The sequence below is a fragment of the Trichoplusia ni genome, chromosome 5 (genome assembly GCF_003590095.1).
Source record: "Trichoplusia ni isolate ovarian cell line Hi5 chromosome 5, tn1, whole genome shotgun sequence".
Classification (NCBI taxonomy): Eukaryota; Metazoa; Arthropoda; class Insecta; order Lepidoptera; family Noctuidae; genus Trichoplusia; species Trichoplusia ni.
Window position 1 is genome coordinate 9,073,325 of NC_039482.1, and position 13,661 is coordinate 9,086,985.

Genomic DNA, 13,661 nt, shown 5'->3' on the forward strand with positions numbered 1-13,661 from the left:
AAAGATTTAATAAGCATTATTTTTTCGTTCCTTTGAAACAGGCACTTAGGAAAACGATGAACTACAAAAAAAACTATTTGCAACCTTTTTACAAGTGACATATTATTATTTTAATGTGACTTTTATACTTCATAATATTACCTTTTATATTTCAAATACAATATTTTATATTTTAATTTACTTTTAATACGGATTCTTTCCATATATTTATTATATTTAGATTCTTTGTATTTTTGGACTGTTTATAAAAATGCCGACTAAATATAAACGTATGAAGATAAAGGTGGAAATGCCTAAAGTGAGTCAAGTTTTTTTGTTTTGGATCTACATTATCATGGTGATTGTGCTGGGCCCCGATTCTGCTTTTAGATTAAATTTGAAATTATTCCTATTCTCTTAAGCATTTTGTCAATACAATAATTGGAAGTTAGCTGTTTTGACCATGAGCGTACCGTCCCGTCCTGAATTTACAATTATTGTGTAGAAAAATGCTTATGAGAATACGAAAATTATAATTTTAAGTCAAATTTCATTAGTAAATAGCAGAATTGGGGCCCTGGTACCGCCTCTACCAATGTATCGCCTCAACCGCAACCGCTCACAAGTGATACGGTAGAGAAAAGAGCATTATCAATCACAGCGTTTTTCAGCCTAAGGGTCAAAGGTCCTTTTATATTCTAATGGTATAGAGTATTTGACTAAATCTTATAATATAAATCTGTTTAGTCCTCTCAGACGTATTTCCCAAAAATTTTATATACAATTTTTTGAAATAAGAGTGATTAAAAGATTTCAGATTAGAAGTAGGTAATTTATTTTCGCTCCACCTCCAATTGAACACCTTTAATAACTCCTGCTCTCGAACGAAATTGAAATCGCTCAATCCTTTCAGGACCTATGAATTTATAACCTATTTATGTTCTATACCCATATTTATGTTCCCTATATACTCATGCTTTATGCTCAATTGTGTAGCGTACAAAAAAATGTGTACGATATTAATGACGCTGAAATATGGGCGATGATGTCTGGATCTGAAAAATTAGTTTACATGCGTGGTGTGTACAAAATCTCACAGACATTCTTGCATAGATCCGTCGACTTTATGGAGTTTCTTGCCGGTTTTTCTCCATAAGAATGACACTTTGGAACCGTGCAACTAGATTCAGTAATATAACGTTTTAAAAGTGCCTGAGATACAGCCTATTTAAAATAAAAACTTTTTGATTTTGACTTTTCTATGCAGCATTCATATTGGAAGGCCTGATAGTAAACTATAAGTACTATAGGCAGTAACAGTTGCAGAGCTTAACCCTTAATTTGTTTCTAGGAATTTACACCAGCCACAATAGACGCAATACATCGTATAGAAGCACACGTTAATGTTATCGGTGTGATGTACCTCTTACATGGTGAATTAAGCTTTATTATTTAAGTATTACAAGTTATACTAATATTATAAAAGCGAAAGTTTGTATGTATGGATTTATGGGTGTTGCTTCCTCTTTCACACAGAAAGAGTTTATATTCCATAGGATCATTACCGAGTTTGCGGGCAGGCTCGTGATCAACGGCTTGTATTTACTATGACTGCACGGATAACCGAGCGATTAAAGTCATCATGCTAACACTAAGCGCACAAGGTATCGTGGGTTCAATCCCTGCGTAGGAGATGCATTTGTTTGATTCAAGAATTCTTGTTTCGAGCCTGGATCTAAGTCCGTCTTTGGGCATGTGACTTCAATGTTTGTGTAGCCCCCCGAGACACAAAGATTTAACTCATTATAGCAGGAGTCGCTTATAAAAAAAAAGTCGTATTAATTACTGTACTGGCCTGCGTGGGTAGCCAAGTGGTTGAGGTCACCACGCCAAACCCAATGTGTCGCGGGTGTCGCGGGTTCGATCCCCACGTAGGACAACCATTTGACTTACTAGCGGGAGTCGTTGTTTTTTAAATAAATAAAGAGAAGTTCCTAATTTACAGTTAGTTAAAAACCCAGGTATTATACTTTCAGACAAAGTGAAGATGTTTACTGTGCCCAGACATGAGGAGGTGATACTTTACAAACAATTGCCAAAGCTCAACAAATTAATAAGTTTGGCGATCAAAGAAATTGTAAGTAAAACAACTATATTTTAATTATAATTACATACAAGCGACGTCTAGTCAGGAATACAAGTCAATGAACGTTTGAGATTCGGAACCTGATATTGAGCCTATTTTACAATTTTATCAAGTTTGAGCCAGCAGTTTTTATTTATTTTCGGTTGTATGCATTTGCTGTCAAAAAAATATTTCAGGCATTCAGTCCATTTACAAACTAATTTTAAATCATAAAGAATATTTTGTAAGTATTCCCTTTTTTGATATGGTGGGAAGAATTCTCATGTACATCCACTCTTTCGGGGGAGAGAACGGGAAGTGTCAGACTCTTACTGACTAAACCTAAACCGTGTGACGTCATCCGCGTTTAATACGACGCGCTGAATTACATTGCAACATATGCCGTTGTAAGTAGACCCTGCCAATTTCAAATAACTCATGACCAACAGGATATATCCGATGAAATAGTTGCATATCGAATTATGACGAAAAATTTCGAGATCATGGTGGCTGGGGACCTCGAATTCTGCGTGTGTGTCATGCAAAAGGTTACCAAAAAGGAGCGCTATCTTAAATAGGCTGGCACTTTAAATACGAGTTTTTTTAACAAGGTACGCATTGAAATTACTTACTAATGCTTCACATTTAATACGCGTAATAGTTTTTGTAACATACCTATTAAAGATATTATATAACTTCGTCATTTTAGGTACCTACGTAGCTGAAACTATTGTTATTTATAATATTCAAATACTTAGATCTATACATATTACTCTTAGTAAATTTGTAATCGGTGCCGATGCAATTTCTTTACAATTAATAAGATCAGATAGTAATGGCATTTAACCCGCATTTTTAATGACCACCACCAATTTGTCACCGAATTTGATATATTTCTTTGAAATATGTAGTTTTTTTTTTTATGGAGGCCCAAATATTATTAAAAAAGTAAATAAATTCTACAATATCATATTTTTTCAGATAATTTAAGGGTACGTAAGTACCTTGCAGAATAATGAAAATTATATCAAACCTATTAAAAGATACCAGAGACGAATGGCTTGTTAGAACCGTAAGTAACAGATGGTCGTTTAAACTTGAAACACGAAAATTAAATCGCAATTTCGATAGAAAAATTGTAGTTACTCATGTGAATTCAATTATTAAAGAAGCACTACTCCTAAGCCATGTGTGAACAGGTGTTTTCGTACGTTTCGTTTTTCTTACTAATATCTTTTATTTATTTTCACCGACAATACGTTATAATATTAAACAGTTTAATTTAAAACAATATAAAATAAAGTACGAAAATTGTAAATTACCGCGTGCCGTTTAGCGCGTTTTGTTTCTTAATGTTGGCACTTCGTAATTAGTTACCATAGACAAGAATTTAAAAAGCAAATAATGAAAGCTGTTCATGATTATCAGTATAATATTGATAATTTAAAGTTTCTCATAACAATAATGTTTATTTCAGACAGCTACAATTAACACCGCTAATCCAATAGTGGATAGGATCATGGACGATGATTCGGTGGAAGGTGTTGTTATGACTAACAGAGAGGGTAAGCAAAAGTTGAATTTCATATCGGCCGTAGCACTATGAAATTAAAAACAGTCTAGAATCTTCTTCATTGTGTAGCGTATTTTTCCTATAACCATGTTATTTTTTCTCTGTCCATAGTTATGAACAGTCTGATTTTTATTTTTATTTTTATTGATTGACGTAGATAAGGAACAAAAGTTTTGTAACACTGTAGAACAATAAACTACTCAGATAGTTTGTAACAGATGGAAACAATTGAGATTTATTCAGTCAGCCAAAAGGCATTCGACCTTGAGTCACATTTCATCTCGTGAAAGAGATATCATTTCTAAATCAGACAGAATAAACATTCCGTGAGTATTAATATTAATGTCAAGTCCTTAAAGCCGAGTTTACAACACAAGATATTGTTGTAAAATGTCTGGCGGGGTTCAGAAACTCTCAGTCACAATTCAGAAATATATTTGAGGATACCTTGTTTATTTAGGTAACTTAATAAGTTTCAGCGTCTTAGGTTCGTTATGACATTAGTATTTCTTCCTGCTATGTTCCTATTTATTACTGGTTAACACATTAAGCGTTTGCTTTCACTCCCTTTATTTCTTTTTAGTTTTAAATGTTTTATAATACATTCACTTCTCTGTCTCTCTTTGTCTATTATTCCAAGCGTTTCATGCGTTTTGATTATTCAAATAACACCTTTAAGTTACATTACTGCTTTATAATGTATATTAAGATGTACCGAACCCTCTTACTGAGGCCCCGCTGTCTGTTCGTCCGTATGTCACCAGGCCGCATCCCATAAACCGTGCTAGATAGGTGACATATTCGCAGATGATGTCAAAACTTCATATCACCCAACTCTGTTTTTCTTGAGACTTTTTGATCGGATTCTCAGTGTCGCAAGTACGAATTGCACTTGACCGGTTTTCCGTCATTACACTTTTGAACAAACAACCGTTATTTTTGTAGCTACTACTACTAGCGTTAAACTTTGTTTTTTTTTTTTAATATTTGTTCATGTGAACACTGCTTTACACCAGGGGCTCCAATATTGACGAATGTTAGCGTCACCGGCGCTACGAATTATGGAAGAGCTCTTCATAAGTTCGGCCTGCTGTCACAAATGTACGTCAAGGAATTGGTATGATTCCTTTATATTGTTTTGTTTATAACCATATTCACCTTTTGTAGCAATGTTTAAAGTTATAGCAAGGAATAACAGTTTTTGAAAACTAAATCTGTTTACTGTAAAAGACTATATTTTAATGTTTAATTTTTTTTCCACAAACAGATGTTTCTAAATATTTTACATGCGAACGTAACTTCTGTCTCTATCTGTTATAGGGTAATCTTTATTCCTATTTACCCGCTACAGATAAACACCAATTGGTACAAACAATAAGTTAATTGTGAATGTCTTAGTCCAAGCCAAAAACGTTTGTTCCACCGGATAGCCTAGTTGTATAACACCACCCACCAACATGTCCCAGGTTCGATCCCCACGTAGTAAAAACATTTTTTTTGTTCTAGGAAGGCTTGTGCTGAGTCTGGGGGTCTTGTGTTACTAATAATGCTACTTATTTTTTTCTGAATGTTTATTATTGATTATAAAACCTCTCACACAAGAAATAAATTCCTTTGTGCAGAAGTCGACAAAAAGCTTACTATAATAATCGTTGCACTTTATTCTTTATACAGAATCCGACAGAAGAAATAATGATAATACGGATAAGAACAAGGAAGAATGAAATTATGGTGGCACCAGATAAGGAATTCAGTATTGTTGTCATACAGCACGCTCGAGCTCGGCGCAAGGTTAAAGAGAAGAGAGAGAAAAATAAATAAGCGCTTCATTTAGAAGTAATTATACTATTTAATTCTTATGGCATTTTTATGTTATTATTAAAAATAAACCAACAATATAACTGTTGTTTTACTTTAACCTTGTAGCTTATAGCCGTATATTGAACGGTATATCGATCCTATATCCAGCGGTTGTCTATGATAGACCGAGCGAATTGAAATAAGTACGTCATTAGGACTGCACGGATAGCCGAGTGGTTGAGATCACCACGCTAAACCGCGTAGGACAAGCATTAGTGTGACCCGCCAGCTCAAAACTTGCAGCAAAAATAGGCAGCAGGGGACAGCGGCACACCATATAGATAGTTGCGATACCAAATTCACCTTAGCGATTCATAGAATGAGTGGATTCATTATTACACCATGAGACAATTCCATCTCCGAGTGAATAGTCTAGCAACCCCTCTCTAGCCAGCCAGTCATGGCAAGAAAAGGGTGGAAGTCCCCTCCAAGTGGAAGCTCCACTACTCAATTTCTACTACAATGTAGCTCGCCACAAGGTGCCTTTTTTGTTTGGTGGGTAACCCTCATGGACACCCGCCCCGTCGCGGGAGCCACAAGATGTGTATACTCCTACATGAACCTGCATACCTATTCATTTTTTGATGTAGATATATCTCAATGTTTTAAAAGCATACTCGTGCTCATTGTGCTCATCACACAAACACGGAGTTTCAACCGGATTTTAATAATTGATTCAATTATCCATTGCTTAATTTTTTTTTATTGCTTATCGTTTATTTGGTACCTATTGGGTAGTTAGTGTTTCTCCAATGCTACCAATATAATGAAGTATCCGCTTGACGTAACCATAAAGAAAGGTTTATGTTAGCGTTGTTAAGTTTTTCGTTGTTGTTTGACAGACGTTCTCACTCGGCATCTTGGCATGGATGGTTGATGCCAAAACCGCGTGACATAGTTTAATTTATCGAACTTGGTGCTAGAATAAATAGTTTATTGTTATAGCGTTAAAAAATGGCTGAAAAGTATGACAAAAATGGTTACAACAGTAGTGATTTCAAGCGGAATGCGCCGCAAGACCAACAAATTGAAAATGAACAAGAACAAGATGGCGAAGATAATCCCAAAATAAATGAAAAAGCCGGCGAATACATGAGAGAGCTGTTAAGTGAAAAGATAAAACTTAATAATGCTAAGTTTCCAATTGTTAGCAAACTTATTGACCAAGGTAAAGTGAAATCATGTTTTTAAATTGTTTATTTCGCATTTCTGACGTTAGTAAACTATGCGTCTTGCCGACCGCGGACCGCGTCTTTTTCTTTTTCTATTGAAATATTGAACAATTCCCTTGTATTACAATTTCGGTCAGTTTTCGTTGTAAAAGTATTACAAAAATAATATAAAATTGACTACAGCATAATGAGGCGCATACTTCGAGACGGCGGCGAAACGTCACGAATTAACTGTAAACAAATTCTTGATTATGTATTTATTTTTATGTTTTCTTCTAAACGGGACTAAAAATGAACTAAACGCAAGTCCAACGTTACAGTTGAACGTTTATTTGGTATACATGTTGTGGTTATGATATATTCATGGTCATTGAACTCATAATGATGCCATCTGCCAAGCTATGTGGCAATGTGTGCCAACTTCACCTGTTTAGCATTTAAACTAAAATAGATAAGAGCTGTAATAAAGTTAGCTAGCAAACCTGCATATCATCAATTTAACTATAATATAAAATGTTCAAATATTACAGTATTGATTATTTTGAGGTCACTGACACTTATCTAGGTTGCAAAAAAAGTTCAATGATTCATTGTTTTGAACTTGTAACTTTATTAAACTTTTATTCTGAGTATGATTATTGCAGTTATCATTGTTTGTATAGCAAGCCTTTTAAGACAAAAATTTCATAAATTTATCAATGCAGTATCATACAGAACAGATAAAGATAAAATACCACATGTTTTATCACTCAGAAAATACTCTCTTTTTTTATTAATAGCTATAACTCCTCCATGTTTGAAATAAATGTATAGGTGCAAAATAAAGGTCTTTGCAACTAAGTAATAATCTTCAATGATAACATAGTTTGTAATTAAAGATAAGACTCATTAAAACATTTAATATATTACCTTATGGCTCTACTCTTTGACCTACCATTATAAAGTGTAAGCAACAAAATCACATCTCAAGGATGACCTGACCAAGGTCTACTGCCACAACTGTATTTAAACATAAATGAATCTACTGTTTGTTATTGTTATTATTGCTAAACGGGAAGAACAGCAGAACTAATAAACTTAGCTAATTTTGTTTTCTCTTACAAAATATCAATGAAACTGCACAGAACTTACTTTGTTTCACTCTGCAGCATTGGAAGTTTTACAGTGTATGTGTGAAATATTTTCACAAAATGCTATCATTTCTACCACAACCGTATTTAACTAAATACATTCCCTTTTTTATGTATTAATAAAGTGTTGTCTTCTTTCCAGAGGTCACGAAAGTCCAGGCTTCTGGTAGGATACCTAGCAAGGACTCAAAATACTTGGATGTATTCCGTGACAAACCCGCCAAGGTTGTTGTCAAGGTCTTGGTGCCTGTTAAGGAGCATCCTAAGGTAAATACCATATATCAATAGATAAGGACAACAGATCAAAGCAATATAAAGTAGTAGTACTTTGTATTATGTTATTCATGTTAAGGCCTTCTTTCTTGTTTGTTTTAGTGCCCTAGTAAGCACTAATAATATAGAAAAAATATGAATTCTATCATATTTTTATTGAATGTAATTTGAATAAAACAAAAATTTTAGTTCTTAAATGAGTCTGGTTAGGGAAGCCATACCCTACACAGCTGGGAAAAGGCTAGCATGATGGTAATTTAATTATTAATGAATATTAAAATTATGTGAATTATTAACAAATAATCACAAGAACCAAGATTGATTAGTTTTCTTACAGCATGAAGTTAAAATTTTACCTATGAATGATAATGATATTAAATATTAAATGATAATAAACATTTTTTTCTTTACAGTTCAATTTCGTTGGCAAGCTACTCGGCCCTAAAGGTAACACAATGAAGCACCTCCAAGAAGAAACCATGTGCAAAATGGCTGTACTAGGTAGAGGATCTATGAGGGACAGGTAATTATATCATAATCAACTTTAACTTATGCTATTCACCAGAAAGAAAGTCCTTGTGTTTCATACAATAGGTAATGAGTTCTGGCATGTTCATATAAATAAAATTAAATACTTTCACAGTTCAAGTAGAAAAGAATTGCTTATAGCTTTACTCTGGAGTAATTTCGACTTCAGCGTTCTCCAAAAAGACATGTAAAAGTGGTAAAATATCCTATTTGCCGAAGAAATTATTTCATTTCATACATTCTTAAACAAATCTTTAATTCATTCTAGACAAAAGGAGGAAGAGTTCCGTAACTCTTTGGACCCCAAATACGCGCATTTGACAGACGAGCTGCATGTGGAGATCAGTGCCATCGCGCCGCCGGCGGAGGCGCACGCGCGCATCGCGTACGCTCTGGCCGAAGTCAAGAAGTATCTGGTACCGGACACCAATGATATGATCTGGCAGACTCAGATGAGGGATATTGAGAGAGGAGGTGAGTCATTGTAACATTACAATAGATTGCTTTAAGATTTACTCTTTTATGATGTAATTTTGACTTGCGTCAGGTAGTTAAATGGAGTTGGTCACCACACCAAATTAACTTGTGTGCCACATGAGTCAAACACTCGCTTAAGACAACATTTTTTCTAGTTGAAATCTTTAGCTACCAATTCTGTATTTTGTAATCCTAATCATATTAGAATAAAATTAAATCAAGTTGTTAAATGGATGTTCAGGTAGCTCGTGGCACCCTGCAGGTCCGTCGTCGGTCCCGGCGGGCCCGCGCGGCGCCCGGCCGCCGCCGCGCCTGCCGCCCGCGCCGCCGCTGCAGCGCGCCATGCCGCCCAAGAACAAGGTCATCAGCATCCTCGACCGCGCGCGCACCGCCATGGAGACCTCCTATCCTTACGATGACGTGTACGCTCAGCAGCCGGAGCCGCCGGTACGTAGCACATTAGTAATGTTATGTTCTCTTATGCTAAGCTGATTGAAAATAATATTAAAAAAGATATGTTTATAAAAACTTACAATAGCTAAGTTAAGTCTTAATTATATTACTACAAATAAAAAATGTATACATTTTCTGACTGAAAATGAGGCTTTCTTATCATTTCTGTTATTGAGACTAGTCAGCATTGATTAAAATCTTGACTCACTGTCAAGTGTACATACAGTACACAGCCAGCACGACTAGCTTAACCAATAACAACCATATTGTACTCCGTAGATCCGCGGTCCAGTCCGTGGCGCGGCGCCTGAGTCTGACTTCTACTACGAGCGCAACCACGACCGCTACTACGAGGACGACAGCTACGGCTACAAGGAGGACGCGCGCGAGTACAAGTCAGCGCGCGCGGTGGGCACGCGCCGCGCCGCGCCCATGCACGCCGCGCCGCGACACTACGCGCGGCCCGAGCCCTACGCGCGCCCGCCCAAGTAGACCCGCTTGACGTTCGTATTTGTTTTAGTGCACGACGCCAAGCACTCCAAGATCACCTGAAACTCGCCGATATTGCACACTCATCACAGAGATAAGAATAAATACCATGTAATGAATTGTCTTGCCAAGTGTATTGAGGATGTGATTATGCAATTTCGCCGATTTTTGGTACACTCATGTTCATTTTAAATTAAAATAATTGTTATTTTGTTATCCCACACAATTTTATCCCATTTAATACCTGGACACGGCGTTCGTGCACACCTTTTATTTCGCTTTATTACTAACTTTTTTTGGGATCATATTCTATTTACGTTGCCTATTTAAATTATATTGATTTCTCATCTACATTCGATAAATAACGTGTCTAAATAACACATTTTAATTTGCAGGACGATAAAAAAGCGCTCCCACTAATACCGGTGAGTAATTAGGTTGTATTGGAACTAAAAACAAGAACAATTAAAAACTGACGGAAAATAATGAAGAACTAATTAAACCTAAAACCTACAGAAGACAAACAATACAACTTCTAAGTACACAAAATGTCTGACAATCTGCTAAAGCTAGTTATAATTTTGACAAAACTCACAAATAATTGTGTGTTGTCTATTAAAAGCAATACTGATTAGTAAAAATCGTATAAAAATATTATGTTGACAAAAGAATTATTTTATTTTTGTTTTCTTTTATAAACAGCATTTAAGCATGTCAGTGCTGCTAATTTAAAAATGTATAATGCGAAGCCGAATTCGCTATGATCGAAATAAAAGTTTATATGTAAATTCCAAAAAGCAACTTAAAAAAACTTTGTTAGTAAGTAATTTTTAATAATACTAGTTCTATTAAAACAATTTCAACATGTTTTGTTAGTTAATGTAAAAGCACATAGAATATAGCTAACCATAGAAAGATGCGGGCCATAAAAGTTACAAATGTATCTAAAAAGGTTTTGCACTTTCTTAAAATATAAGGTATGTTAAAACATGTTGAACAACAGAAAATATAAATGTATTCAATTTTTGTGTGACTATGAAATAAATTAATAAACAAAAATAACAATCTTTAATTTTGAGTAGTATCTAATTGGTATTACAACCCAAAAACTTAAGTAAAAATTGACAAAACAATATAGGAATCTTCATCAATGAAATCGTTTGACAAAGTAGATGATAAATACTCATTTGCAGATTAAGTATTTTTATAACTCAATGTATTTTATAAACAATATGATCACGAGAAGTATGCAAGAGTAAAAACACGACAAGACTAATAAAGGTTTGGACAAATTAAACGACCCTTTGTAAATATTCTAAAATCATAAATAATATAGCAATATTACAGTTCTCAATCATGGTTATTAACAGTGCTCATTAAAAATATGGATTTAAAGCAAGCACATGAATAAAAAAAGATTGAACGTTGGATTGAAGAAACAATCAGATGGCGCACAATTGATAATCTTCACAATGATACAAAACCTAAAGTATAAATCATTCATTTTAATAAAATACTACCAAAATCTACAAGTGGACAGGAGTTCAAAATTCGACCTCCTGGGGGTAAGTACTTGCTCAGTGGCGTGTTTTTGTTACAGATTGTTAATATTAAAATTGGTTTTAATAACTGCACTGATTGCTGTTAACTCGAAACAGACTAATTAATCTAATTATCTATTTGTTCTCAATCAAAAAAGTAAAAAAACGCGTCATCTAATATTTTCTACATTTGTGTAGCCATCTAGCTTGTGATAAGATTTTACAGATTGACCTACCGTAAAACGGGATGTATAAAAAAAACATTTCTAATTTGTTTAAAAAATTGCTTAAAAGCCTTTGTAGTGAAAATAAAATCAAGGTCCTGACTTCAAATTTTCCCAGATCAATTAAAAATTTACTGTAAGTTTGCGCTTTGACTTATCATAAAAAATTGACATCTGGCTGGCTAACACAAGTGTATAATTTATATGAAATCATTGTTTACATACTGAAGGTGCAGGTTGTTTGAATATAAGCAACGTCAACTCAGATTACTTCTCGGATGTTTTCAGATTGGAAATAAAATATTCATTATCTTTATATGCTTTTTTTATTTATTATCCTACGAAACCCACTCCAATGCTCAATTATATGAATAATTTGAAATAAAACTAATTAATAGTGTACAAAGTAAATATTTATTAGTGTTCTTACATCATAAAATAAATACAAAGTCATAAATATCATTAGGTTTTTTTTACTTGATGTGGGTGGTGGACCCAAACATTACCTACTGGTGCAGAATATTTAGCCATTTTATAAAATAATGAAGCTATCCTTACTACTAATACAAAGTTGCAACTTAGACCAATAAACTGTTTTTCTTTTTCTTGCAATTGAAACCCAAGCAAACAAACTCGGTATTTTTTTTTAATTCAGTTTGCAGTGCCAGGGTATTGCAAGATGGCACTTACCAAAGACAATATTTTGTTCTTTAGGTAGTATCAAGTTATTCTTAGTAATAATTTCAAAGCTTAAAATTACAATAAGTGAGACCTAAATTAGTGAGTTCTACTGCAATGGCTGATTTCAATCAGAGCTTAAAAGTATACAGAAAGATCTTTTCTATACCACTGCAAATATCTGTTTCCTGAAAACAATATTAGCAGTATTTTAAGTCTAGATTTTAAGCCATCCAATAGATCCTCAGTTCAGAGTTAATCTGAAGTATTCTGTATGACAATGAGTATAAATTCACGATCTGGTGCAATTAGAATCTCGTGTCTCCTACTCCTCACACGGAGGAATGTCAGCTCATTAGTGGAATCCTGAAAATATTTAATTTTTAAGTCAGTTCTATCCATCAAAACGTTTACACCACAATTTTATCCATCCAACATCAATGTATTTCTCATGAATTGCCAAGCATTAGACATTTTCCTGTTTTTTTTTTTACAAAAGGTTTGGTAGTTAAGTTCAAGGTTCTATTATTTGTAGTGATATTCTTATTAGACAGCTAAAAATGCACATATTAGAATCAAATATTACCATTTCCCTCACAACATTCCTGGCTTTTTCAGTAAGCTGACCGATCAAACCAGAATACAGAACAGATGTCGCATTGTCCAGCGAACTTTTGATGGGTATACCTGAAATTAGAAAGTATACGATTAACAATCTTACGCATCCATAACAACACTTTTATTGCGTTCTTTGATATTGATCGGGGTAAACAAAGGGGTAGAACGCCTTAATTTAGAATATTAAGCCAATGTAACCATGGAAATATGCGAGAATCGACCAAACCTTCGTGGTTCACTATGATAACTCCCATTACCCCCTTATGGGCCTGAATCCTCTTGATTGTGTCTTCCACTTCGGTCGCCTGCAAGTTATATGAATCTATTATTAAGATAATACACTTTGAAACACAAATTCTTTAGAAATAACGAGTAAATACCATTTTTTCTTGTATTCACTGTTTAATCACTTGATGACAAACCCTGAACGAATGGAGTAAACGAACTGAATGATGATAACTGTTGACGCTTGTCAGTGTCAACGCCGACAGAAGTACCCTAGTTACCAATCCAAAAAACACTTTCTTAGAATTAGTGTACA

At 34.4% G+C, this 13,661-nt stretch overlaps 3 protein-coding genes across 3 annotated transcripts; 2 read left to right on the forward strand and 1 right to left on the reverse strand.

Annotated features, from left to right (window-relative positions):
- The first annotated feature begins 181 nt into the window (after positions 1–181).
- Positions 182–5,578, forward strand: LOC113494379 (dynein light chain roadblock-type 1-like). Its single transcript, XM_026872692.1, has 8 exons — positions 182–298; positions 1,331–1,412; positions 2,016–2,116; positions 2,554–2,715; positions 3,086–3,176; positions 3,582–3,669; positions 4,694–4,794; positions 5,352–5,578. The coding sequence occupies exons 5-8, from the start codon at positions 3,120–3,122 to the stop codon at positions 5,496–5,498; spliced, it is 393 nt and encodes a 130-aa protein (XP_026728493.1). The 5' UTR covers positions 182–298; positions 1,331–1,412; positions 2,016–2,116; positions 2,554–2,715; positions 3,086–3,119; the 3' UTR covers positions 5,499–5,578.
- Positions 5,579–6,365: 787 nt separating this feature from the next.
- Positions 6,366–11,132, forward strand: LOC113494380 (KH domain-containing, RNA-binding, signal transduction-associated protein 2-like). The gene is made up of 7 exons (XM_026872693.1): positions 6,366–6,705; positions 7,982–8,106; positions 8,526–8,635; positions 8,909–9,114; positions 9,359–9,564; positions 9,850–10,073; positions 10,455–11,132. Exons 1-6 carry the CDS (start codon positions 6,492–6,494, stop codon positions 10,060–10,062), a joined length of 1,074 nt encoding a protein of 357 aa, XP_026728494.1. The 5' UTR covers positions 6,366–6,491; the 3' UTR covers positions 10,063–10,073; positions 10,455–11,132.
- A 1,347-nt stretch (positions 11,133–12,479) lies between these two features.
- On the reverse strand, positions 12,480–13,609 carry LOC113494381 (dynein light chain roadblock-type 2-like). Its single transcript, XM_026872695.1, has 4 exons — positions 13,501–13,609; positions 13,347–13,425; positions 13,089–13,189; positions 12,480–12,868 (listed from the first exon to the last, which is right to left on the reverse strand). Exons 1-4 carry the CDS (start codon positions 13,501–13,503, stop codon positions 12,758–12,760), a joined length of 294 nt encoding a protein of 97 aa, XP_026728496.1. The 5' UTR covers positions 13,504–13,609; the 3' UTR covers positions 12,480–12,757.
- Between the last annotated feature and the right edge of the window lie 52 nt (positions 13,610–13,661).